The sequence below is a fragment of the Rhinolophus hipposideros genome, assembly GCF_964194185.1.
Source record: "Rhinolophus hipposideros genome assembly, chromosome: 19".
NCBI classification, from domain to species: domain Eukaryota; kingdom Metazoa; phylum Chordata; class Mammalia; order Chiroptera; family Rhinolophidae; genus Rhinolophus; species Rhinolophus hipposideros.
The window spans coordinates 47,145,425-47,172,670 of record NC_138065.1 but is presented as its reverse complement, the minus strand read 5'-3'; the positions used below and the strand labels follow the sequence as shown (position 1 = coordinate 47,172,670).

General features: G+C 47.0%; 1 protein-coding gene across 8 annotated transcripts in view; it reads right to left on the bottom strand.

The window, feature by feature from the left end:
* The window catches only part of TNR (tenascin R), a 417,504-nt gene that overhangs the window by 96,473 nt on the left and 293,785 nt on the right, over window positions 1–27,246 (bottom strand). For 7 of the 8 annotated variants that reach the window (XR_013991784.1, XR_013991785.1, XR_013991786.1 and 4 more), the window contains 6 exons: window positions 22,593–23,144; window positions 19,765–20,241; window positions 13,541–13,804; window positions 10,337–10,452; window positions 7,924–8,074; window positions 2,644–2,913 (listed from right to left, as the gene is read on the bottom strand). Coding sequence is in view for 3 of the 8 variants with exons in the window: in XM_081026706.1 (XP_080882832.1) it covers window positions 2,644–2,913; window positions 7,924–8,074; window positions 10,337–10,452; window positions 13,541–13,804; window positions 19,765–20,241; window positions 22,593–23,100 (1,786 nt within the window). In the remaining 5 variants the exon portion in view is untranslated. The remainder of the gene's footprint in view (window positions 1–2,643; window positions 2,914–7,923; window positions 8,075–10,336; window positions 10,453–13,540; window positions 13,805–19,764; window positions 20,242–22,592; window positions 23,145–27,246) is intronic. The other variant, XM_081026707.1, reaches the window with a different exon arrangement.

Sequence of the window (27,246 nt, the reverse complement as noted above, 5' to 3'; positions counted from 1 at the left end):
TTTAGGGGACACAATTCAACTCCATAACAGCGTTCAGGAGGGGTCTGGGGCATTCAGGTTAAAGCAGCAGCCTCTGGTTGGCTGAACACCCTGGTGGCTGGAAGGATGTGCTCAGACAGAGGGCCTCCAATGGGGACAGTCTCAGGCATTCCTGAAACTGAAACCAGAGCGAAGAGGGGCAGGGAGGGTCTGGAGCCTGGCTTCTGTCTCGCCGCTGGCCTCACTCGGTGTGCTTCTGTCAGTGTTCTCTTCTTTCCAAACAGCTCTAAGACCCAGGCAGACATCCTGCTCACCACGCAGGAAGTAAATCTCTGTTTTAATTGCCTGTGCGATTAGTGCGCTCCTGGTGTTGAAGCCATCACCTGGAAAAGCACTTTGGCTAATTTGAATTTAAGCGGAGTTCTGAAATGACTAACATGACGGAGGGTCCTACCGCGAGGGGCCAGGCACTCTCATCATTCAACCGGCACCTGCCGACCCCGGGGCCTTGCCGGATTGTCTGCAAAGCTGTTCACATCTCCCCACCTCCCACCCCCTTACCCCTTGAGCAGAGGGGAGCAAGTTGGAGGTGCAGGCTGAGGCCACATTGAGAAGGCAGCCACCTCACAGCTGCCAATCTGCCAGGCAGCCCAAAATACAGAATCGCGTAGCAATGAACCGAAACTCCAGGGGAGCTTCCAGGAGGCAGAATGTAATTGTCTTGATTGGAATTTTCCTGGGCCACCAGCCAACCCTGCCTCCATCTTGTCAACCTAAACATCAGGCATTGGCTTTTCATCCTGCTGCTCAAGAGCTCTCGTCCCCTCATCCCCTCTTCTGCCTGTTCAAACTCCTTATCTGAGCAAAGCACAAAGAAACCACTTTTCAAATCAATGCTATTTTAAATTTTAAAAGAATGCAGGACTTGCGGCCCCCAGGAGTCCCCCACAGTCTGGGCGGGCAGTGTTGTGGGGGCACTGGAGGGCTGGGGGAGGAAAGGCTGACCTTGAATTCACTGTGAAGGGACACAGTGTGAGGTGACCCCTCATGCCAGGCCCTGAGCAGTTTTGGTGAAATGAGGGAAAAGAAGGGAAGAGAAAAGGGCAGCATTTTGTTCCTTTATTTTAAAGGTGTGCACTCGGTCACTGGGCTGCCAAGATGTGTTCAGTAACAAATCTAACCACTGCGTCCGGTGGGTGCAGTCCAGCCCGGGGGCTGAAGAGAAACCCTAAGAGGGTCTCTTTCAGAATCAGACCCTGTCTTCTGCATTTTGTCATGTCTACACGTGCTGCCTTTAGCAGGGAAGCTTTTTCTCCTCCCGACGTTTCCTTCTGTGTGGAGGGAGCCCCCTGATAAGACTCCTGGCCTCTGTCTTTCTTACACTGGGGAGGAAGGACTTACTCAACGGTGAGCTTTGGGGCAGGACCTGGGCCCGGCCCTGCTGCTCCCCTCTCGTGTCGGATCCACTGCCCCCAGGGGTCAGGCCTCTGGTGGTTCCTCTGTGCTGTAAGTCTGAACTTGATTGGCCCCTCCACTACGTCTACCCCATGGGGGACTTGCCAGGTCCACAGGGGCTGTCAGTTTGCAAGCCCATCTGGCTCTAACACTAAGCTGCCTGCTTTCACCTAGGGGCTAATTTGGCCCCGTCTGTCTTACTCTGCTTTCCTTATCAATCGATTTTAAACACAGGTAGAGAAGAGGGGTGGGGTGCTGTTTACTGAACCTCCCTGAAGTCCCTCGGCCACAAACCCAGGTGGGATGCTTAAATTAATGATTTCCCTTCTACTACACCCTGTCCGAAGACGCTGCTTCTTAGGTCTTACGGATACGAGCAGTTTCCTTTGATCGTTCAGCTGAGTGTTAGCAGAGACATTCCTTGACATGTGACCTCCCGAGGGCAGAGGGGCCCAGACTGAGAATCTGGGTTACATACGTGATCACAGGCCCTGCGAGGGTGCCAGGAAGTCTGTCTTTGGATGGTGCCTGTCCTATCTGCCTACTAGATGGCCAGCCTGATGGGCTCCATGACAATCAGGGAGTAGGTCACCGTGAGGTCTGGCCTTTCCCGACTGTCGGGGAAGCTTTTAACAGACCGACAGCCTTGGGAAGCAGGTGGGTGGGCATGGTAGGCGGCACTGACACGGGCTTACTTCAGCCTGGTGTCTGTGGGAGGCAGGCCCCCCATTGGCTTTCTCTAGTATTGCCACATGGCAGAGTGAGGCACAGAATCTCCAGTGAAGGTCTACTTCCCATCAGGCAAGTGGGGCTTCCCACACATCCAATGGGAGCCATCATGGCAGGGAAGACATAATAGATTTATAGAATTATTGGTATCCAGCAAATAGCCATATTGTCTCGAGGCAGCTGTGCCTTTCCTTAACTCTCCCCAAACTGCCCCTTGGGCTAGTAATGTGGATACGTAAATGTCTTCAGGACAGAGTTCTCATTTTACAAATGAGAAACCTGAGACCATGGGGAAGAGGCTTGTATCCAGTTACAGGTCTGGCTGGGAGCAGAGGCCCCGAAACCTCTCGCTCCCTTTTTGCCATATCTGTGGTAACATGGACCCTCCAGCACACGTCCTCTCACTCCCCCAGTAATCCCTACCCCCAGCAGGCTCACCCCTCTCCTTCCTTGTTCCCCTCCGCCCCACCACAGCCTCACCTGTTGTGAACTGAGTGGTTGTGGCCTTGCTCTCGTTGGTCCCACGGACAGCGCTGGCCCACACCTTGTAACGGGAGCCGGGCCGCAGGGCCTGGACTGAGTATTGGCTTAGGGGAGGCTGCAGCCGGAAGGTGGTCTTCCCGCCTTCCCCGCCCACCAAGCCATATTTCAAGAGAATGAAATCAACTTTGGCTCGAGGCGGGGTCCACTCCACGAAGGCCACAGTGTCGGAGACATCTCGCACCAGGATCTGTGTGGGCCCATCGATGACTGAATGAGAAGGATCGAACAGAAAAGGCAGTTTGAGAAAAGAGTATGTGAAATTTGACATTCGCTCTCTCCCTTCCTTGGTACATCAGCCTGGTCAGTCAGGGAGAGGACGGATGCTGTTATCCTATTTTACAGATGAAGAAAATGAGACACAGTAGAAGAAATTTCTTTCCCGTGGGCACATAGTTTGGCAATGAGGGGACAGGCTCTGGGACTCAGTTCGCCTGAACCTTGCTCTCACTGGTTCTGGATTTTCGATGCTGGCATGTCCCAGTTTGAGCAGGGGAAGAGCACTTGCTGGCTTGAGAGGGACAACATAGCTTCTGTCTGCAGACAGTGGGACAGAGAACTGAAAACCGAACTTTTGGTGTATGCCCTGCTGCCCAGCTTTCACCTTCTTTGACCCCCAAGGAAAGATCTATAAAATTATCAGCCGTATCTAAACCTCTGAGACTTCCAACTTGGTTGCTAAACAGGGAATCATGAGTACCCAAAAATGTCCCTGTTCAGCCATAGGAACAACTTCGTCAACCCAGCTGCTAAGACACTACCAACACCCAACAGACATTTGCATTTGTGACATGAAACATACCTTCTGGTGAAACTCTCTTCTACAAAAAAAAAACTTCAGTTTTGGAAGTCTCTTGTGGGCTATGTTTCCCCCACCTTTCTTGCAAAATCCTGAGCCAGAAGGACACTGCAGTCACACATAGTCCCTGAAGATTACTCAGCATATGTCCCTCATGCGTCCTGCCTCAGACACTCAGCAGCTGAGGGGACACCATGATGGGATGGCATCACCCTAGAAAAGCTGGATGGTTTCCTATAGGGCCCACCATCCATGGTTCTAGCACCCACATAGGGTCCTGTTCATATGGAATTAGATGGTGGTGGGGGTGAGGGAAGGTGAAAGAATGTGGAAGGGAAATAGAGAAAGGACTTAGTGAGGAAAATAGAAAATGATCTCCACTTCTCATGGTATGTCTGCACGGCCAGCATGCTCTTCTATGAATTACTCATGACCTTCTAAAGAGTAGGCCCAGCTTCCATGTTTGCATTTATTATGTGATTACACCCCTCTGGCTGGAGCTGATTAATATTCATGTTATTATTCTTCAAGGATTTAGAATTGGAACCAGAGACTCTGATTCCCTGGCTAGCTAGATTTGAATCATGAAAGCTGGTGTGGCCATTCTCTACCCTAGTCACACATAAATAGAAAGCATGTGATCTGGAGAGAGAGAGAGAGAGAGAGAGAGAGAGAGAGAGAGAGAGAGAGAGAGAGAGAGAGAAGCAAAAGGAGGGGAGAGAGGGAAAGGGGTGGGGGCTGATTGCCAGGGGACCCAACCATGTGATCAGAGGGTTGGAACTTTCAGTCCTACCTGATTTCTAGTCAATTGATCAATTATACCTATGTAGTGAAGCCTCCATAAAACCCCCCAAAGGACTGGGTTTAGAGAGCTTCCAGGTTGGAGAAACAGAAGGCTTCCATGTGCTACCATATCCTATCCAAACTCCATGAGGACAGAGGTTCCTTTGTTTGGGACCTATGTATCTCTTCATCTAACTGTTGATTTGTATCCTTTAATATCCTTTGTAATAAACCAGTCATCTAGTGAGCAAACGGGTTTCCTGAATTCTGTGAGCTGCTCTAACAAATTAATTGAACGTAAAGAGGGGATCGTGGGAGCCTCCAGTCTGTAGCCGGTAGGTCAGAAGCACAGGTCACAACCTAGACTTGTGACTGGCATCTGAAATGGAGGGTAGTCTCGTGGGACTGAACCCTCAACTATGGAATCTGAATGCTCTCTTTGGGTAGACAGTGTCAGAACTGAGCTGAATGGTGGGACACCCAGCTGGTGTCTCAGAGAATTGCTTGGTGTGGGGCACCTCCGTGCTCTCCCCCACTGGATTTGGGTGCAGATTTTTAGGAGCAAATATACAGAGAGAAGCAGAAATGAGTGACTATGTGGAGCTTCTAGATATAGACAGTAACTCGATTCCCGACTTCCATTTTCTGGTTCAAGTCTCTCATGAGACCCAGATGCATTTCTGGCCCTGGGATTCCATGAGACACTCTATGTCCTTCCAGTAAATTTTCTTTTTTTGCTTTAGCTAATTAAGAAAGTTTTTCTTCCTTGTTACCAGAGAATCTTGACGAAGACTGGTTTTGTAATCAATCCATGCTGGACCACCTCCTCCTCTGTCTCCAGAATTGAGTGTCTAAGTTGGGACTGTCTCAGTCTGACCTTAAGCCTTTCCCTGGGCTCTCAATCCTCTTTCTGGGTCTAGCCCAGTCCTGTTCTCTATTAAGCAGCTTAGGATTTTTGGTCTAGCACAAGCCAAAATGAAAATCACCAGACAATTTTGGTGCCACCTGGTTTGAAGTTAAAATAAAGTTCTGTTTTTCATATTTAGGGTAATAATGTGATTTACCAGAACACCTCCAGATGTTTTCAGCATGCTGTATTTAGTGGTTTTTAGATAACTTGGGCCTTTTTAATTTCATTTAACAGTGAAATGGGGAAAATGGTCTCCTAGCTGCTCTATAAGCATAACATCTGAAACATAGTAGATACTCGTAGATCGGTGTTACGTATATGAAGTGAATGAATGATCCTTTGTATCCATGAGAAAGAAGGGAAAGCATTTGAATGAATTGGAACTTATTTTAAAAAAAAAGATGTCACAGAAACTCAAATGACCATGTAAGAGTTTTGTCCTCCAATTCTTTTTATCCCCCGAACCCTAGTATTAATGGATTGCCCATATTAGAACATGATTGTGTAAAAGATAGTTCCAGGTGCAGGAAGTCTTGTAATTTGTATGCCCCAAATGACCTGCCTGGAAGAAGCCAGTCTGAGAGCCTGATGAGGACTCAGAGCTTCATAGAAGGCGGTTGGTGTAGGTCAGACCTTAGCAGAAGGAAAGAATTAAACAATTGTTTTCTAAAAACAGCAGACAGGGTTGGGAGCCAACCATCTTTTCTGCGGCCACTCTTGGATTCTGCCCTTGGGTTGGCCACTTAGTTGAGATATTCCATTCCAGTCAAGGAGGTATCAGCTTGCTTTCAACTTAGGCCCTAATTTCTAAACAAACACAAGTCCTCCTCAAAAAGCAAAATGGAATAAATATTCTTCTTTCCATTTCTTCATGTCTCGGTACACAATGCCAACATATTAACTGGGACATTTTTTCTTAATTGGAAAAATAATTCTCCCTAGCTTGACCACAAATTTCTAGATCTGGACTTTTGAATTTTCGTCTTAAGAAACTTCCAAACCAAATAATACTGCAAAAGTCATAAAAAATGTGGTTTGAGTAGACGACTAAGGTCGGGTTGGGCTATCTTTTCTAAGAGCTGTCAATACTTTGGAAGAAAAACATTCTACAACTGCAGTGTTCTTCTCTGCCCTCTTACAAACCATCTCTTTCTTCTAGCCTTTGGATTTCTAGTAATGCTTTCTGAATATCAAATTCCCAGAAGGACTTGGGGACCTTGAAACATTTCATATCAAAGGAGGAGAGAATATACATGTTATGAGATATCAGCTCTTGGGGGATAACCTTGGGGAGCAAAGCCCCTAGCATCTGCAGAAAGTCCTACAGAAAACTTTTAGGTTTTATGGCTCTGGGGTTGCTTCTAACACATATTTGGATTAGAACACTGGTTTTAAAGCCTTTCTTGGGATGATAATATTCTTTTTTTTAAGAACAAAATCTTAAATGAGCGTGTAAAGTGTAAAACAGATAAAAATGGAGCTGCTTTAGTTGAAGGGTGAGATGGGCATGGAAGTGGGAGTAATTAGAGGCCTGGATGTCCACTTCGTCTTCGCCTCAGGGCCCAGCCATGGAACCCCAGTGCTTTCGTGAAACATAATCTAATACCACGAGAGTTTTAAACCAATGTTTTCTAGATTGACCATAAGCCTCAGCACCTGATGCTGTTTAGTTTGGATCCAATGAGCAAAGTATGACTCATTTATCCAAACACGTCTCATGACCCAGTGCTGTGCTTCCCTTTTCCGGCCAACTCGGCCTTTGTCCTCGACCCATGACTGGCTTTCTTAGGTGTCAATTGCTGTTTATGAAAAATAAAGCTGTACCCATATTCACATATCTCCGTGACTGACACGGAAAGTTGCGTAACCTTCGATTCTCAGCCCTCCCATCCATAAAATGAGAACCGAGAATGATACCAGATGAGATTTATAACTTGTGAAAAGTGTGTCGTGAGGGCATCCAGACGCGCCTCACCATGGCTAATGTACAGCATTCAAGTTGAACAGCCTTTGTCAACCAAGGAAACGCTATGGCAAAACACCACACAGTTAATGAATCAAACCTAGAAATATGATCTCACATGAGACGAACCGTGGGGATGAAAGAGTAATCAACTGAAGGCATCACCTTGAACAGAGACCCAGCCGACACTACTGGTTTTAAACGACGTGTGCTCTAGGCTTTCACTTCCAAGTGTGTTCTCTGAGTCTGTGTGTGTGTACCAGGTACTGAGCACGGACTCTTGGCCACACAATGCTAGTCACTTCCCGTGCTTCATCGTATCCTCCTGTCAACTCCAGAAAGGAAGTATTATTGCTAATCATCTTAAAGTGAATGAAGGCTTGGGAAGTGTTGGATGACTTTCTTCAAATCTCACAGTGGGTAAGAGTGAGTCAGCCCTTGCTGGCTCCAAAGCTCAAGATACTAGGGGCTGACAAAGGAGGGCTCCTGATAAGTAAGATCACAAGAAATACAACTGGAAAGCTTAATCAAGAATTTTCCCCAGAGAATTCTCTGCCAGATTTCTGTACTTGCCAGGAGAAGCAATACAGAAGATGTTCACCTTAGAATCTGGTAGAGTAGCTCCATCTCCAGGTACCAAAATGGTTCTCAGCTCCGGGAGAAGTCTTAGCACCCCGTTGTCTGCCTATTTCTCGGGTGAGTCTGCAGCTCTCTCCCCTGGGTGACGGGATGGGTACCACAGGGAGGGAGGTTGGAGGCACTCACCGGTAGAGATGCTGGCTGACGTGGGAGGGCTCCGGGCTTGTTCTTTCAATGCTACCACATTGACAGTGTACTCCTCCCCAGGCTTCAGTCCTGTCTGGTTGAAGGATGTAACATCACTGGGGAGCTGGGCGATTACCCCTCCTTCATTGTTCTGGAGGGTGGGGGGAAGGGAGAAGCAGAGAAAGCAAAAGAGACAATCACTGGCAGAGAAAGGTGTTCCACTGTTTGCAAATTGTGAATTAGAAATGGGGACTACTCCTTTTCCCTCCATGCTGAGAGCTGGGTGTCTGGGGCCAGGAACAACTCCCGGCAGGCTCAGTAAGAAGGCCACCACTCTGTGAGGATTTGGCAAATGGAGAAAACCAATTTTCAAGAACACTTCTTTGGCCTTTCCTGAGTCTATCGAGTTGTCCAATAAAAATTAGTCATCAGGTGATGTGAATTGGCTCTTGCCATAAATAAAATGTTTCATGGTTACAGTTAATATCCATCAGATTTTTGGGCATTTATCATGATGAGCATGTCCTTGGCTATTTAGAAGAGTAGAGGTGTGTGTGTGTGTGTGTGTGTGTGTGTGTGTGTGTGTGTAAACATCTCCGTGTACAAACACAGCATTTTCCAAACTAAGACATTCCCGTTTTTGAATGAGCCAGGGCTATTATTTTGCTATGTCTGGAGTTTCTCATGGTGTTACACTGGGTACAAATTTGTCAATGTCTTATTTCCCTTTCACCCAGATGAGTTAGGAGTCAGTGACACAACCAACTATGAAGTACAGAGACGAGAAAAAGGAAGCATGGAACAAAGAATAATACAAAGGAGAAAGGAAAGAGACAAATCGGGGGAAGAGAAATGAGGAAGATCAATGTGATGATGTTATATTACCTACCAACCTACCCACCTACCTATCTGTCTGTCTATTATTATACATTTTCTATGTATGTCCTTGGAAATGGAGGAGACAAAGAGAACTCTGTGGCACTGCCCTTCTCTCCTGTCCTTTGGAATGCCCGATATGTAATTCGGAGCCATACGCTTATAAATCAGTGTGACAAATGCCCCCCAGTGGCCTCAACCTACAGATCACACCGGTATTCTATGTGGCCGTGTATTTGACCTTGGCATGCCCTAGCCAACCCCTCTTATTTGTACGTTAGACATAAAGCAGGCAAAGCTGCATTGTTTTTTCTGCCTGAGCAGTAGGGTGACATGGTTCTCTTCGAATTGTTATAAACCCACTTGCCTGCCATACTTTACTGATCATGTCAGTACCAATAAGACATATGATAAAGTATTTGTATAGAATGTCTGTTTAGATGTATGTAGCATGTGATGACATGACTGTATCCACATAAGTGGGGGTGAGGGGACATCCTGGCTTAGTGGACAGAGGCCTGGAACAGGAAGTGGACTCCCAGGTGGTTGTTTGAACTAGCTGCCATCAACTAGCTGCCTGATGTCATTTAAGTTTGCAGAGTCTTAGTCTCTATAGACTACACAAACTTGATATAAAATGAAGGGTTGTACTCCGTGAACTAGAAGGTCTTTCGTAGCTCCAACCGTCCATGCCTCTAAGAAGCGTGTCGTCACAGTCTTACTGGCCAAAAATGTGTCATGTATCGTTAAGTCTGATGAATGACTGAAGACATGCTCTTTGATATTGAAAGATGAAGACAGAGGGAAGGAGTATGAGAAGACATTATACCCCCATGAGTGACAGAGTTGGGGAAAACATCAGTAGGGTCAACAGGTCCTGGAAAACTAGAACTAGTCAAGTACCTCTGGAAACAATAGTTTTAGGTTAATACTACTTTGAAGAATAGAAAGGAATCTTAGGATACTTTTAACTCAAAGGCCAACAATGTGAATTGGTTGAAGAAAAATTTTTCTCAATGAACAGGTTATAAAAGGTGTTTTTGCGTTAATCTTCTAACCTGTAGAGACTGAAGCCACGTAAGCTGACTTTTGGTGCATGTGTCTGCACAGAAGGAAGTTGAGAGCTGATCACGTGATGAGTTCAGTGTGGCTTCCCTTAGGTCCTAAAGAGAAGCCCCAGCTTTTTGAAGGTCTGGTTATCAGACTCGCTGAAAATCACAGCTTGCTAAACACTAGAGCTTCCTGAGCAGAGAGCTGGGGATGGTGGCTGCTGCTTCCCACATCCTGTCACCTAAGGCCAGTATGTGTGTCGCGGGGTTCTCACCACAGGTTGTGAAAGGAATATTCTCTAGCCCAGACACCCACACAATGCCCCTTTGTGTCCTGAGTGGGAGAGAGAGAGAGAGAGAGAGAGAGAGAGAGAGAGAGAGAGAGAGAGAGAGAGAGATCGGGCAGTGCTTTCTTTGCTGCCCAATTTCACGCTGAGGGTAGAAATCCTCCAAACGAGGCTGTTTAGCAGTCTGGCAGTGGGCCTTACCTTTGGAATGAAGCTGATCTCCCATCCATCGAAGGAGAAAGAGAAGGGCTCCCACTGCACCTCCACGGTGGTCTCTGTGATGGTCTTGAACCGTAGGCCTTGAGGAGTAGAGAGATCTGGAACACAGCATGGTGGAAGACCGTGTCACGGCTTCCTTGGCAGGGACAGCACTACCTGGGCTTTGGCCGAGGGCACACCCTCCATGCCATGGATGAGGTGGATGAGCCCTGTCTTACTACATACATGGTGGGTCCCAGATGCAGGGTTGGCCCACTCCATGGTGACCTTGTACAAAGTGTTGAGTAAACATAACTAACAAGCTAATCAATACTTTTAATGCTTTCAATTACCTAATAGGTTAATATGAAAATACATAAGTCACACTTTCCTTACTAGTGTGGTAAATCTTAGAACTTAACCTAATGCCCTTTTTTTGGAGAAATCGAATGCTGTCTTTGGAGGCCTTACGGATTCCTGAGAAGCAATACAATGGCGAACATCAGCATTCCCATTTCATACCCAGGAAAAGGGAAGCACAGAGAGTTGGCTAAAGATGTGGAACAAGCCCACTTCAGAATAGAAACCTGGATCTTCTGATGGGCAGTAAGAGTATTTTCTTTAGCTCAAACCATCAAGTCTTGGATGGTCTGATTTCCATTTCTTGTCCATGAGCAAAGCATAGGCACTTACAAAGGACAACAGCAGGGTTTTTGTTCTCATTTGATTCTCTCCTTTTCTCCAATTGTTCCTTTATTATTTCTCTCTTCTCTCCCTCACTCACCTTTGCCTCCCTTATTTTGTTATTTTCTTCCTCTTTTAATCTCTTTCTTCTTCTCTCTCCCTCTCTCTCTCCCTCTCTCTCTCTCTCTCTTTGTCTCTTTGTCTCTCTTTCTCACACACACACACACACACACACACACACACACACACACGCGCGGACAGGTCTAGTGACGTGGAAGTACTGGCCCTGAAATACGCCAGTGTGACTTTTCTCAGTTCTGGGGGGAGCCTGCTCCCATCTTAGCTTTGCTTCCCTTGGGATATTCCCACTGAAAAAACAGACAGAGTCTCATTCTTGTTGTGCGGAAGCTTCCTCACACTTCCTGGTGGGAAGGCGGGGCTGATTCTGAGCCCACATGAAGGCATGTCAGGTGAGCTTACATGAATTGTCCTTGTCACCTGGGAGCCTGCCTGAGGGGATGCCCTGAATTGGCATCGGAAATGACACAGGAGATGGAAACCTCATCATTGCATGTGCTCATGGATCAAAGAGAAGACACTTGGGAGCCAGGCCAGGTGCTTGCTGTGGTGACTCATCTCGAGCAAGGTGGGGAAAGTGGCAGATGGTGACCTGCCTCTCCACAATCACTGCAGATATTTAAAACTAGTTCTCAGGCACCGGAGGAATTGAAAAAAAAAAAAGGTCAAATATAAACAGAGATAATTATAGGCATATTAACAGAGTCAGCATTCATAGGAAGAGTCCAATATGCTAACTGGGTATTTGTCATCTGAAAAGCAAGGGGACAAGATGACTTCTTAAATCCTGTCCCCTCTGCCTGTCCCTATTCTTGCATCGTTCAAAGCTCAGGTCAAGCCCTTGGGTCTCTGTGAAGCCTCCAAGCCAACTCTTCTTACTTTGACCTCCCCCTTTTTTGAACTTTCATGGCATTTGTCACACGAATGCCATCTTGTCATTTGAGATCTACGTAATATGGGCTCCAGTCTCTTATCCCATATTTGGTGATAAGTCTCATTGACTGACCCGGGACTTATTTCTCATGGTCACTTCTTGTCCTAGTTCCCTGCTGCTGCTAAAAATCTCTGTGTGATATAATTTTTGTGATATAATTAAAATAAATATTTGGTCTTCGTCCCTGGTTCCTGGCACACAGCGCCTAAAGCCCTCGGAATCTCTGGAATAATGAGTGTCTTTTTTACGATTATGAGATAACTGTTGGCTGGGGGTCCTCGATCGTCTCCAGAAAAACCAAGCCATGGCTAGGGGTTGTGCTCAGAGAGGGCATGGAAGCTTCTCGCCCCTCCGCCTACACCTTGCCTTGTGTATCTCGTCCACCTGGCTGTTCCTGCTTTGTATGCTTTATAATAAGCCAGGAACAGTTAAGTCAAGCATGTCCCTGAATTCTGTGAGTTGTTCTAATGAATCATCCAATCTAAAGGGATTACGGGAACCCCTTGAATTTATAGCCAGTGGGTCAGAAGTACTGGTGACAACCTGGGACTTGTGACGGGTACCTGAAGTGGGGGCAGTCCTGTGAGACTGCGGCCTAAATTTGTGGGATCTGACACTCACTCCAGGTAAGTAGTGTCAGAATTGATTTGAACTGTTGGCATCCGAGAGTTGGAGAAGTAAGTGGTGTCAGAAAAGATGGTTGAAGAGAAAAAGAAAAGAACAGTGCCTTCCTAGTTTACTCCTTCATGTAGTCAATTGTAATAGTTGATATGCAACCGTTTAAAATTTCTCTATGCTTAAATAAACACACAATATATGGATACACACCTGTGGGAGTATTTCCCTGTCTGAAAGAAAAAAGTCCATTTCTCATGGTGAGCAGTTGAGCTTGCCCTCTGTTTCTGTCTCAGTCTCGCTTTCTTTTTCTCCCCATTGAGTTTTTCTAATCTATATTCTAAAGCCTCAACTTTCATAACCAAAGTGAACTATCAAGATATTTTGCAAAACCAAAGACCGGCAAGAAATTATGCCCCCTCTCGATGAGAAGCGGGTGTTTTCGGCTGTGGTTTTACATAAGATTTGTCCCACTCTGCTATATACTCACCATCTGTAACCTACCATTTAGCCCTTTCATATGATACTTCCTATTTCACATCTGGTTTTGAAACTCGAACTCGATTCAAAGTCTGTGTAATTCTCATACTTTCCTTGACTTCCAATCAGATTCTAGCTTATAACAAGTCAGAACTCAGTCATCAAAGTACTTTTTGTCCTTTGGTTCTAGCACTGATGGGAGCCGACTGAATCTGGAAACGCTCTTAATCAGAAGTGCCTGTTTAAGGCTGTCCCCTTTCCTAAGTGGGCCATGGCGGAAGCCCTGACCCTCAAGAGCAGTGATTCCTGCAGGCATCCCCGGAGAATGATGAAAAGACACTGTGTATTATTATGAATGCCCATGATCTCATGTAGGAGAAAAGAACAATGAAGCAGGGTGGGGACATGGTACGTACGGGTGGCCACCTTGGCAGTGATGGGAACGCTGTGGATGTTGCTAATGACAGCATAGACGCTGATGTTGTAGGTGAGACCTGGCTCCAGCTCTGTGACGGTGACACCACTCCAATCTCCAGGCACCCGCTGCTGGAGCTGGAGGCCCCCCGGGGCCGTCGGCTGGTAAGAGATCACATATTCCGTCACTGCCATCGGCCCGTCCCATTCCAGCTCAATGGACCTGTCGCTGATACCAGCCACTCGCAAGTCCTCTGGAGGGGCAGCTACCGGGAGGCAATACACAGACAGCATGAGCTCAGAGGACCGCCTTCCCCATCCTCAACTCAACGTCTGCCTCACGTCTCACCCGCGTGCCCTGTCTGCATGTGCTGCTCAGCTCAGTGGCTGTGGGAGGTTGGTAACCCGCTTCGTGGGCAGGTTCTCCTCCTTCTGTGCTCAGGTCTCCCATCTCCAGAGTGCCCTGAGTTAGCGGGCTGCTGGAGCCCGCTCCTACTGGCTCGTGAAAGTTGGTTGTCAAATGTTCAGGAATTTTGCAAGACAGTTGTTAAATACAGCCATGATGAAAGATAAAATTTCATAAACTCACAAGTGGGTAAATTAATTAAAAACAAAGCTAATAAATACTCAAACCTCCTCCCTTTATCTGTACCCTTAAGGTAATTTATGTGGGTTGTGTCTCTCTGGTGGAAATACTATAGGATTGTGTTTGACTGAATAGCTATTGCCAACTCCAGCTTTAGTGGCCTCATGTTGGTACTGTGGAATTAGTCACAAAGGGAGTGTTTACACCATGGAATTGGCAAATGCTACAAAGCAGCGCTGGTTCTTTTTTCCCCACAGGGAGCTAGTTAGCTATTTAACAGCATATCTCTGGCCAACATTTTTGGTAGTTTAATAAATAATTGTCACCAGATTACCCTGGGAGCCAATATTTGATTTTGCAAGTGGAAATAAAGGCTTATTCCTAATTATCGTGGAAAATAGAAGCCAAAACAGTGAGTCCTGGATATCATGGACTGCTGAAGATATTCAATAACACTTTGTTGTATCCTTTTCTCTGTTAAAAGGAGATTGTTTAAATTTTGAAAGAAATGAAACTTGTGTTAAACTAATTTTTATTAGCCTTGATCTTGGGGATGACGATAAAGAAACATTCTTGAGGGCTTTGCTCTTCTCCCTTGTTCTACTTTTCAAATGCTATTCAAAGAATTGCCATAGATGAAACCTCCTTGATATCGCCTTTCATGTATGGTTCTCTTGGGAAGGGAAGATTCACCTGAAGTGTGGTATTTAATAATTGAACCTTGAAGACCAATTAGGAGGCAAACTCCAGTGTGCCTGTAATTGATCCTGCATATAGATTGAATCAAAGATCGGGCCAATATTTAAATCGGCATAATTAGTTTATCAATTTATATGTAGAGCAGGCATGGTTAGTTTAAATGTTGCCTTTGGTTTAGAATTTCTCCTCTGAGAATTTTCACTCTTCCAGCTTTGCAAGAGCGTAGGGCAGAGCCAGCTGCTGCGCATGGGACATGGGGGTGGAGGATGCCTGTTCTCTGTCAGCAGCAGAAATGAGGAGCTCAGACTCAGGGGACGGCATTTAGGGACATATATTTGCAATGGTAGGCAATTGCTTCGCCTGCTTTTGCCCAGAACTGTTCATCGTATAAAACAGCCTAGATAGCCGTGCTTCCTCTGATTGAAGATGGCAAATGGTGACCGAAAGAAAAAATGTGAAATATAATTTTTAAATGTGTAAAACTAAATAACTGTAAATGAAATGTAAATAAACTTTCAAAAGATAATTTATAAGCTTATATAGTTTCTAATTCTGCCATTATTAAAGCTCTGAACGCACTAAGAATTTTGGGATAGCCAGAAAACTGCATATAAAACAGAACCTGTCAGTATGATTATAGTGAGTATTTATTATGCATCAGGCACAATGCCAGACAGTCTTCCATGGCTTATCTCATTTCATCCTCTCACCGATGCCCTGAGATAGGTATTACGACTCCTATTCTATAGGTCAGGAAACTGGTTTACATAGGCAGCAACACATACGCTAGGGTTTGAACCAGGCAGAACGAGTCTAGAACCTCTTATCCAGTAAACAACACCACTTTACATTTGCATAGCATTTCACAATCTATAAAACATGTTCAGACATACCATTCAACTAGAATTAAAAAAAAATCCTTTAATAGAAGCCCGATGACGTCCATGGGGTAGATATCAGGATCCCAATTTTGCAGATGGAGAAACTGAGACCCTCACCAAAAGTCAGGGAATTGGGTCATAACAGAACTGATTCTCAAACACAGATCTTCTATACTTTATGTTCTTTCCCCTGTAGTTTGTCAAATGGATTACACATTGTGCCACATGCCTTTTTTTCATGTACACACAGCCCTCAAAGGGAAACTGGATTAGAGAATAATTCAGAGTCTTTTAGGAGGTGACTTCCAGACTGGTGCTTCTGCTAGAGGTAAAACTTTCTTTTCAAAAAGGTTCTCTGGTGCTTGTCTCCTGTGACTCAGCACACCGATTCCAGGCTTCCTGTGTAGGACTTCTCCTGTCAGAGTGACAGAAATTGTCCTTCCAAATTTCAAGTGACCAACAACCCAGGGGGCATTTGGGACAAGCCAGTATTCCTTTTGGGTTCCTTCTTCCAGGAAATCAAACTAATAATGACAATAGGGGATGCGCCGCGCTGAGCATTTTAGGAATTTAAAGTAAAAAAGAGGCGCGGGAGGATTTTTTATCTCGCCCACTTAACTTGGCAAAGTTCTACCTTGAGACCTGAGGTTGGTGGTGCCCCTGCCTTCACTTCTGAAAGGAGGAAGTGTCATTCCTGGCAGAAGTCCTCTGGAGAGTGACAGCCCCACGGAGGAAACCATCACCACTTGCCCAATAATCGAGCAGCAGCTGTGTACGTTGGGTGTCAGTCATTCTTTCACAACAAAGTGACGCTGAAGTAGAAAGCAGACTGTAAAAGAGTCCTATGCCTCGATCCAGGGAACTTAGGGTGGGTGCGAAGTAAACTTAGCCTTCCTTTCTGGGGTTCCCACTTTGAAACTTGGGGAAGAGCAGGCAGTTCAAAAGGGAGCCACTGGGCTTCAGGAACTGTTGAAGTCGCTTATCTGCAAGGAAGCCATGCTGTTTACTTGGTAGGCTTGCACCACTTTGGCACATTTGTGGTGAGAACAGTTAGAATTAGTTCCATGCAGGGTTTTGCTCCAAGGAGCGAGTGATTTCAGGTGCCAAAGGTTGGGCTGGATGCAGTGCTGGCAGAGGCAGAGGCTGACGTTCATGAATCCCCACAGGTCTGACTGAAGTCCAAGGAACAGTTTTCTGGATTGTTTCAAGTTCCTGCTCTGGTGGTTCTTTTATCCCGTTGACTCACTGGGAGTTTCGGCCAGCTCACTGGCCAGCATCCGCACTACCTCCCTCGCTGGGGGTAGGAATGGACAACTGGTTTAATGTGCTTCTCTTCCCATCTCCAACATCTAATTTCATTTTTAAATCATTTGACAGGGCTTGACTTTCATATCAAAAGACTATTTCTTTGTGTATGTGACTTTTACATTTTTTAATTTTACTTAGCATCCTGGAGAGGATTAAAGAGTGCTAGAAGTTGGTAGGAGACCAGGGTTCTCATTCTTGCTCCACCATTAATTAGCTGTCTGGCTCTGGAAACATCTTTCTGGTCTCTGGGCTGCTGCTCTTTAAATTTGTGAAATGAGAAGCCCAGAGTAGCTTCTTTCTACGGTCTGTTTTAAGTGCCCATATTCATGAACTTTTTTTTTGGTCCTATTATCTTCATACAGCCAGAGAACAGAGGCAGAAAGGTTGAGATTTCATCCCAAGACACACTATGAACAAAGATCAAGGCCAGGAGTCAAACACGGTGACCTTGTATTCAGGCTCCAGCTGCCCAGGGGGCCTGAGAATGAAATCCACACAATGGGCAGCTATTTTCCACCCCCTTTCCAGAGAGGAAAGAATGACCTACAAGGCAGTACATTTTGTGGCTCTCCATGTTTTCATCTTCCTCACTCTTCTCTCTTCTCTCCTCACTCCCGTTGGCGAGAACAGCAGTAACACTGTCGTGTATGCACCTGGTCAGAAATGTCCAACAGTGGACAAATAGCCCCCTCGCCTACAGCCTTTTCACAAAGAGCAAGCAAAGTAGCACTTTAGATAATGACCTAGATACTTCTCTGGAAGCGACCCGTGGCATTTGGTTTAAAAGGCAGGCATTGAGAGCACTACCTCCTGCAATGAGTGGTGGCTCCAGGGTTGCTATAGAAACAGATGGAGATTATGTAACTGTCCTTCCTCACATGCTTTGGGAACCTGGAAAGTAATTTATCTGGGCCTCTAGAAGTCTTCCTCGAACAGCACAGAGGGAACGTGTTGGAGGGAACCTGTGTTCATGGTTTGGACTCAGTCTAGTTGTAGTTGTGCTGACAGCTGCTGAGTCTTCCTTGAGTGACCAGCATGGTTTCTCTCCAGTTCAGGCTGGACCCTGGATCAGGTTAAAATTCTGTCTGCAAAGGGACCTGTCCCTGTAGAAAAGCAGGGTCAAGAACATTACAGGTATGTCCAGCCCAAAAGAGATCAATTCTATTCCGAAGCATGTGGACTATCGAATAGCCATAGGTAGCAGCAGTTCCAGTGGAACCGCTGAGCACTGGCATCCTCTGATGGGGCCCCAAGGAGCCTGTCCTGTGGGCAGGAACTAGGACCACACTCCAGCCTCCCCTCCCCCAGCAACTGCCTAGTGGCTTTACATTCAGAAACATCGAGGCTTAACTTCTGCTTGAATTTTCCTGCAGAAAAATTGATGTAATGCCTCAGCATATTTTTAGAAAGATTTTTCAATTCAGTAAACAAAATTAGGCGGCTCAGTGAAATAATTGAATCTGAAATAAAATGAGGGAACATGAGACTATTTTTCCCCTAAGCAGTACATTATTGTACGTTTGTGGGATTTTCTTTTTTTGTTGTTGCTATTGCCATTGATCTTTGGAAAGAATTTAAGATGAAGTCACAGGTGCAGGAACCTTGTCTAACTGGTCTATTATCCAGGTGTGAACCACTGACGAAAGCCAGAGACCTCCTAGGCTTTCTCCCGTAAACCTAGGTCAGAGGCTGGTCAGAAAAATTCCTAGAATCAACCCGTCAGGAGGTTTAAAAATATTTGTTGGTTGTTATTTTTAAATTTTAAATCTTCCCCCAGGGGCACCCTGAGCCCACGGGTACAAATTGAACTATCAATGGAAAGGATCACGGTCAGGTGCTTAATCTGTACTGTTGAAAACACACCCAGATGTAACAGCAAGAGTCACTCATTTCATCAGAAGAGGAGAGCGGTAATAGTGAGGTGATGAAAATCATCTTTCTTCAGGCAAAAAGAAGTCGTCTCCAAGGAGAAGTTGGTATTTTTCCCACTGCTGGATTTAGATCTTCATTTCAGGACATTGCCTTTATTTTGGTTTCCATGGTGTATACTACTCGTGTATATGGGGTTGGTTCCATTTTACTATGTGACGCCTGGACAAAGTGACTCACAGCCTTTCATATTCTGTACTAATTGGTACAAATGTGAGTTGTTGCACGTTGCCTTTAGTGCTTTATTCCCATTTACACTTAATTCCTTGCGTACAAATGCTTTTTTCCATGCAGACGCTAGAACATTTCATAAATGATCACCACTTTGCAATATGTAAGCTCCAAAATTACCAGAGGGGCTGGTTAGTCTGGTAAGCACAGACTAAGCGCTTTCTCACATGGCGGCATTGTAAAAAGACATGTCCGGGACATGAGGCCAAGCAAAGGGGGTGTTTTGGAGCCTGGCGAGCTCTTGGATGCCCTCTGAGGTAGAGTGGCCTGGCCTAAAGTGGCCCCATGGCTTTCCTCTACCTCAAGGACAGTGGGATGCTGTCACCATTACCATTGCCTTTGCTCCAGTCCAAGGGTAAGAGCCATCTTTCATCCTGAACTTGACCTTTTCTGGTTTCCGCCCTTTCCCCCCTTAAATCGGCCTCCTCAATTGTGATGGCCTCAAGAAATCAGCTCTCTTGGGAAGCAAATGAACACAACCGAATTGGGAATCATTTTCCCTAAACTTCACCTTCCCTCCATCTCACTTTCCCCTTCCAGTTAGCTTGCTGGACCACCCCGGCCAAATGCCCCACGGAGCTTCCCTTCCTACCTGCCGAGCAGTCGGGGCCCTGGAAGCCCTCTTCGCAGAAGCAAAGCCCCTCCTGGCAGTGTCCTCGCCCACTGCATGCGTTCAGACACCGCTGCTGGCTGCAGTCCTCACCAACGTAGCCCTCCTGGCATAAGCAGGTACCATTGTCGCATGTCCCTTTCCCTGAACAGTCCCCGGGGCACCTCAGCTCGCTGCAGTCCTCGCCCGCGTAGGGCTCTTCACAGACACACTCCCCATCCACGCAGAGCCCCCGGGAGCTGCAGTCGTTCGGGCACCGGAGTTCAGAGCAGTCATCACCACTGTATTCACTGTCGCAGACGCATTGGCCATCCACGCACACGCCCCGGCTGGAGCAGCCCAGGGGGCAGTAGGGCTCTGAGCAGTTCTTGCCAAACCAGCCTTCATGGCAGATGCAGCCACAGGACTTGAAGCTAAAGTTGCCGTGGCCACTGCAGTGAGGGATATAGTCCAGCTGTCCTGGAAAGGTCAAGGAGAAGGTCAGAGGGCAGCAGTGGCACCTCCTGTCGACGGTGCATGGGGAGGGGTGGGGAGAGACCTCTCTGATCAGATTTACGTTGCTGAGAGTTAAGCTCAGCCTGTGTAATCAGTCTCATAACCATTTCCCCTGGCGTGTTGTCTGTGCCTCGCACAGTGCTGTGGGCGAGGATGGATGGGATCGGGTCGCTTGTCGTCAAGAGCTCCCCCTCAGTGTGTCTCAGCTTGGGTTCCCGAGGAGGAGCCTTTAGGAGAGGAGTCAAGTGCTCGCAGGAGAAACGGGTTGGGGACAGGGGAAGACCAGGGGAGGGAAGAAGCCCAACTCAGGCTGCATTAGCACACCAAGTCCTGGGGGGGTAATGTGGGTTCCATCTTGCAGGATGCTCTGGTCAGAGAGCAGGTCACACATGACCCTGGGCTAAAAGCTGTCCCTGGGGGTATACGTGCTCAGGCTCTTCCATTCTCTTTCCAGGCAAGCCAAGGAGGTCCCCACAGCCCAAGGACAGCCCCTGACAAAGACAGCAGGTGCTGTGGGGACAGAAGGGGCCCCGAGGGGATGGAGGCTGAGCGCTGAGCCTGCTATTCAGGGCAAGGTCGTATAGACCCATCTTACTCCCTCTCCTTCCTGCCGTGGAACTCTGCTCATTCATCACAACTCAGCACCAGGGTCACCACAAAGGCTTCCTGGAAACTCAGTCTCCTTGAGAGACTGTTTGCTGGGATCTTTTCAGGATTCAATGCATACCTCTGTCCTAGCCCTTACCGCTCTAGAACTACAGTGGTGAATTTATCTGGCTAACATGAATCACACACACGTATTAAGCAGACGCAAATCCAGTACCTGCTTGGCATCCTTCTCTGCACTTGGCCCTGGGGACATGAAGTCCAGTAAGTTATACCCTGTTTAATTCTGCCACTTCACGCAGCCCCTGGGGTCTGAAAGGATACTACACTGACATTGTTTAACATAGCTCTCCCTTGTATAATTTTCCACATCTGTCAGGGAGCCAGGTAAGAAACAGATAAAAAGCCACCCCTAAAAGGAACTGACCTGGCAGATATCACTGAGGAATGGGAGTCTGAAAAACTGGACTTTCTTCTCTTCTTCAGGTTGTTTATTTATAGTTTTGGTTATGAGGTGGGGAAAGAGGTGAGAAATATGAAATATTTCGCTACTCAGAGACTGCCCCTAATCTCACTGTGTCTCTGGGCGAACCTGCGTGATATCCCTCTGGACATGTGAGTCCTCTGAGCCCTGTGAAAATGTCATTCCTGCCACCTTCTGCTTTCATCCCTGGGAAAGCCTGGGGATATGGAACCCCATAGAAGCGAAAGCTTGAACCCAAGATAGTAAGACAAATTCCTCTTCTCATTAGGGAATGAGTTGGCATGAGTCTAAGGTACCTCTTGGGTGAGAGAAGATGGCCCCATAAGGGGACAGACGCAATTTCTGCTCATTGAGGGTCTGCTGGTCACAGCTATTGCTTATGTGGGGCTTACAGAAGCCAGGGTTTCACGTGAAGAGATGCTTTTACATTTATCAACTCCTTGTAATTACAGTCTGTTACCATTTGTCAACAGGGAAAGGAAGGCACAGGTGTGGAACTCGCTTAAGTCATAAGCTAGTAAGTAGCAGAGCCAGGATTTGAACTCAGGCAGTCTGGCTCTGGTGACGTAATGTCTTCTGTCAGAGAGTCACACACAGTGACTCATAAGTGTCACTAGTCAGGGGTGGGTGAGGCTAGAGATACTTGTCTTGGACACTCAGCCTTTTGGGGGGTGGAATGAGCTCTGTGAATGTGTGTACGTGTGTGTGCTGTTGGAGGCGGCAGGGGCCACAACTTCCAGCTTCCTGGAGAAGACGGGGACAGGTACTCGGGGATCTTGATGACTATCATCTATTCAGATGGGAGAAAGGCTGTGACTGAGTGAATGCAGCGCCTGCATTCTCTAGTCCCTCAGGGTAACACGGATAGATATCAATTCAACAGCCTGTGAAAACCAAAGGTGAATGAAGACAGACATCGAATTCCCTGCTCGCCACAGAAGTTGCTGTACTGAACTGATGTACCTGACTCATCCCCCCAAAATCAGGTTAATGCATTTCAAACTGGCTAAGCAAGCGGTGCTGAGTCCTCCCTGCCCCCCACCCCAAGGGTGGCATTTAGATCTTAGGGATGTGTTATCAGAGAGCTGCAGCCTGGGGCTCTGGTTTCCTTCTGCTTGAAGAGGGCGGGGGTGTCCAGAGGGAGCGGCTACAGGCTCTCCCTCTCCGCTCAGCCCTCCCTGAGACCCACTGAGACCCACGGCAAGTGCCTGCTCCCCGGCCCTACCTGTGGCCGCACTTTCTTGGCAGCAGTTGCCATTGCACTGGTCCCGCAGCACTGACACCTCTCTCTCCAGCATCTCCACCCGGCTCAGCAGCTCCTGCAGCACCTGGGCTGAGCCGGCACACGGGCAGGCCTTCTTGGGGAGGTTGATCCTGTGGGTGAAGGTGACCTGGGTCTCCGGGTCGGAAGTCTGGCCCAGGTACTCTGCCGGAGCCTCGTCTCCTGCACTCACCTCCTGCTCAGCCGAGGCCTCCAGCCCCGAGGAGCAGAGGCTGTCCAGGGGCACGTTGATGTTGTACACGTGGCTGAAGACCACGGGCGGCTCTTTGTCGGACGTGTTGTAGTTGGTGATGCTGGGGACTCCTCCCTCCTCCTCCACTGCCTGTCTCTCCACGCTTTCCGTGGGCACCTCCAGCTGACACTCCGAGGGCTGGAGCATGGAGCCCAGAAGGATCAGGTTGACGCCAATGAGCATGTTCTTCAGGACCACTGTTTCCCCGTCCGCCCCCATCCTCTCAGCACGAGCCTGCAGCACGCAGCGTGGAGTGGAGGGATCTGCAAGAGAAAGCAGGAGCAGGACGACCTCTGAGACCTGCACCTGGGTATCTCACCCTGCACACAGTCCTGCAAAGCCAAAGAGCAGGCGGCTGGAGGTTTGCAAAGGGGAGGTTGGGAAGGGATGGTGATCACCAGGGTCCTAAAAGCCCGGGGCTTTGTCCCCTAGAGGGATGGATCCCTGAAATGGACGCTGCTTCTACAGAAGGACGTTTTGATTTCCAGAAGACTTATCTAGAACGCATGAATGAGTCTGGCCCCCTTTGTCGGCAAGTGGTTCCAGCAAAGAGGGCCTGCGAGGATGGGCCCCGGGGGCCCAGTGGAGAGGCTATTCCTCCCAGAGCTCAGAGCTTCCTTTCCCTTTTGGGTGAGAATTAGGATGAAGGGCATTGTGGCGGCTTAGCCACCCCCTCGTCTTTCCCCAGATATTTATTATGAAGGAGCCCTGCCAGCCACTTCAAAGTAACTTATCAACCCCTCTAAGCTCATCTCTTCAATACAAGTTGACTTTAGAATAACCAACCAGGCAGATAATGTAGTTCCAGGTAATTGTGGTTGTTAATAATCCTTGGGTCCATTCGTGATGATCTGGGACTGTTTGTGCTGAACTTTCTTTTAATCTTCTCATTAGTATCGTCCCAGTGCTGAGTGATCACAGGGGCCCTTTCTTCCGAGGTCCTGTTTAAATTGCTAATATAATAAATTAGCTCCTCTGCTGGTTACCGAGTCACCAAGAACCCCAGAGAATAATATTTACTGTAATGCAAATCAGTTTTACAGAAATTATGTTTCTTTTTTATTCCCTATGTAAAACAGAAAAGAGGCTTACGTCTAAGGCAGCGTTAGAGCTACGAAGAAGATGAAGAACTAAGGGATGGGGTGTGAGTAACGATGAGTCTGAGGAGAAGAAACAAATGAAGCTAACGTGTGCTGTGTAGACTGCTCTGTGCGGCTCACATGTGACCTTACTCGACCCTCAGAAAACCCTATGATGGAGCGTTATGATTATTCCCATCTCACAATGGAGCAAATTCTGCCTAGAGAGGTTACGATTTCAGTACAAATGTTAAGATCCGGACTGTGGAGTCAGACTGCCTTGGTTCCAACCCAGCTCCTTTGTGTTGTTTCCTAGCCATGAGATCATCTGGGACTCAGTTTCTCCTTCTATAAGGTGGGTATAATAATAGTGCCTACCTTACAGAATTGTAGTGATCATTGAGTTATTATCTGTATACTACTTAACTAGTAGTAATTTAGCATTCACTAAAATAAGTATGATTTCTGGACCAGAATGATGGTGCTGGTTCTTTCCTTATCCAGATCAGAGATGGCTTTGTAACCAATGTTAGGGCTTTAGCTTTGAATGGAAGTATGGTCACTGTTCTCAAATGCATCCATATAGCGAGTATTTATTATGATCCAGTCCTTGTTCTTGAGAAACTCTCAGTCTCCTGGAGGAGAGGCAACCAGGTATATAATGACATTGCAACATGATCATTACCAGGACTAACAAGTACACAAAATGCTCTGCGGGCTAGACGTGATCCAAGCAGCTGGGCCTGGAACAGTGGGGAAAGCTACTCAGAGGGGGTGGGGTAGTCATCAGTACCACTGGCCGAGGGCTTCTGGCCTGGCTTCCAGACACATGGCAGGACTGTCTTCTCCATGACTATATTTTTGGGCCTCCTGTTTGTTAGGTGAGGCCATGCTACTAGGACGGGCTAATAAGTTGTGAGAAAAAGTGATATGTGTCACTTCTGGGCTGGGGCATTAATCCCTGAGGGGAGACCCTCCAGAGCTTTCTCCCTCCCAGAGTGACGGGCAATGGTCAGGTTGGTGGCTGCTTTCTCAGTCTGGGTCCCTGACTACAACAAACAGAGCTCCCCTGAGGATTCGTAGCAGATGTGTAGTACATGAGAGAGATGTGACCCTTGGGTTTCCCAAAGCACAGATGTTGGTACTGTTTTCGCCCACAGCATAAACGAGTCTGTGAGGAGATATGTCATCCAGAACTGGATTTTAATAGATCACTCTTTAGGTTGAGAAGACAGGAGTTCATTATACACAAAAGAAATTGCATTTGCTAAAACTCTGACATGTGCAAGCACATGGCATGTTTAGAGAATGCAAGGATTTGAAGGGCTGTTAAATGCTAATGGATTGGACTTGTATATGGCAAAAGGTCCAAGGGAGGTAGTTTCTACCCAGTGGAGGAATCGATGGGGAAACAGAGTTTTGGCTCCATGTAAAGAATAGCTTTTGTAACAGTCAGAGCTGTTGGGTTGTCATGATAGGTTGTGGGTTCCTGGTCACTGGAGGGGTTCAGGCATAAGCTGAAAGATTACTTAATAAGAATGCTGACGACGGGCTTTCAGGAATCATGTAAGAGACTGGACTAAAATGAACGTTAAGGACTTTTCTTTCCTGTTACGTTAGGAGTTAATGGCCTTTGAGGAATCTACCCACTACAGACTGTTCATTTCTTGGGGTTGCCATACCAAACCACCACGGAGCGGGTAGCTTAAAACTACACAAGAAGGCGTATCAACTCAAGACGTCATCAACATTAGATCCTTCTGAGTGCTCTGAGGGAAAATCTATTCCATGCCTCTTGCCTAGCATCTGGGGATGGCAGGCAGCACTTAGCATTCCTTGGCTTGTAGATGCCTCACTCCGATCTTTGTCTCTGTATCACATGACCTTCTCCCTGTGTCACTGTGTCTTCACATGGCCATCTTCTTTCAAGGACATCCGTCATTTTAGATCAGGGGCCCATCACTCAGGATGACCTCACCGTCACTAATTACATCTGTAATGACCCCTATTTCCAAATAAGGTCACATTCTTAGGTACTGGGGGTGAGAACTTCAACATTATCTTGTTCGTGGGGCACGATTCAATCTATAACAAATACCAATAGCTAACTGGGCATTTACCAGGCACCAAGCTAAGCATTTTCCTTGTATTATTGCATTCGTTCCTGACAACAACCCTATAGGAGACGGGGGAGTGATATTTAGTAACTGGTCTGGCTCAGGCAACAACCAATCAGAAGAGGCATCAATTAATCAGATTGGCTGTGAACAACCAGCAGGGCTCTGTGGTGATTTCGCTATGATGGTAGATCCTCTTTTAGTTTCCATTATTTGAGATGAGGAAAATGAGCTTCAGGAAAGGCCAAGGAATTTGACCAGTGCTGCACAGATAATGAGCAGAGCGGCCAAGACTGAACCCAGATCTTGCTGATCATAGTCTACCCTTCAGGGCTATGTCTCAGCCAGCTTTAATTAGGGGCCACAGACCTTGCTCATGAAAAGACTTACAAATGAACACTTTTTTCTCCTAGGATCAGATTTAGGAGATTTAGTCATCCTGACAGCGATGACTTTCAGCTTAGTGTTTTCCCACCTATCCAGGCTAGTACCCCAGAAATCACTTCCGTCTCTCCTGGAGGGAGAGCTCGTCTATGTTGCCCAGTCTCCACTGCATCCCAAAGAATCAAGAGCAATTCTAAGCCAGGAAACTTTGTTCCTAGAGGAGCCGGGAGACATTTTAAATTTGCCTTTTGGCAGGACAATTCCCCACTGAGACAGCGGTTACAGAAAGCCAGGGGGGCACCAGTTCCATCATTTACTTCTCTGAGTTCCCTCTGGTGAGTCCCCACCAAGTTCAGTCACAGCCATTGTTAACCACACCACAGACCTCTCTGCTTTTCTCTTGTGTCTTCTTTCAGGGGCAGGCGGGGAGAGAGGGTGGGATGGATGGCATGAGGGGCTTCATTTTTCTCTCTTCATCTAAAGCCTGCTGAAGGGGCAATAAAACTAACATTTATTTAATGCTTGCTTAATAACTGTGCCCTTAGTTTTGCTAAGCTCGTGTCACGTAATAATTATTTCAAAGTGGCCTTTCTTCCTTGTGTCCCTGAAAGCTTTCCTTTCTCGCTTCTTTCTCTGTGTCCCATTCCTCTATATCTCTAGGAATGCTGACTGTTCTCCAGGTCTTTCTCTGTGGCACTTTTTCAGCAATGCTGGTGGGCAGATTTTCACAACTTCCTCCGAAGAAGACCTGGTCTAATCCTGGTCTAATCTATATCCAGGTGCTG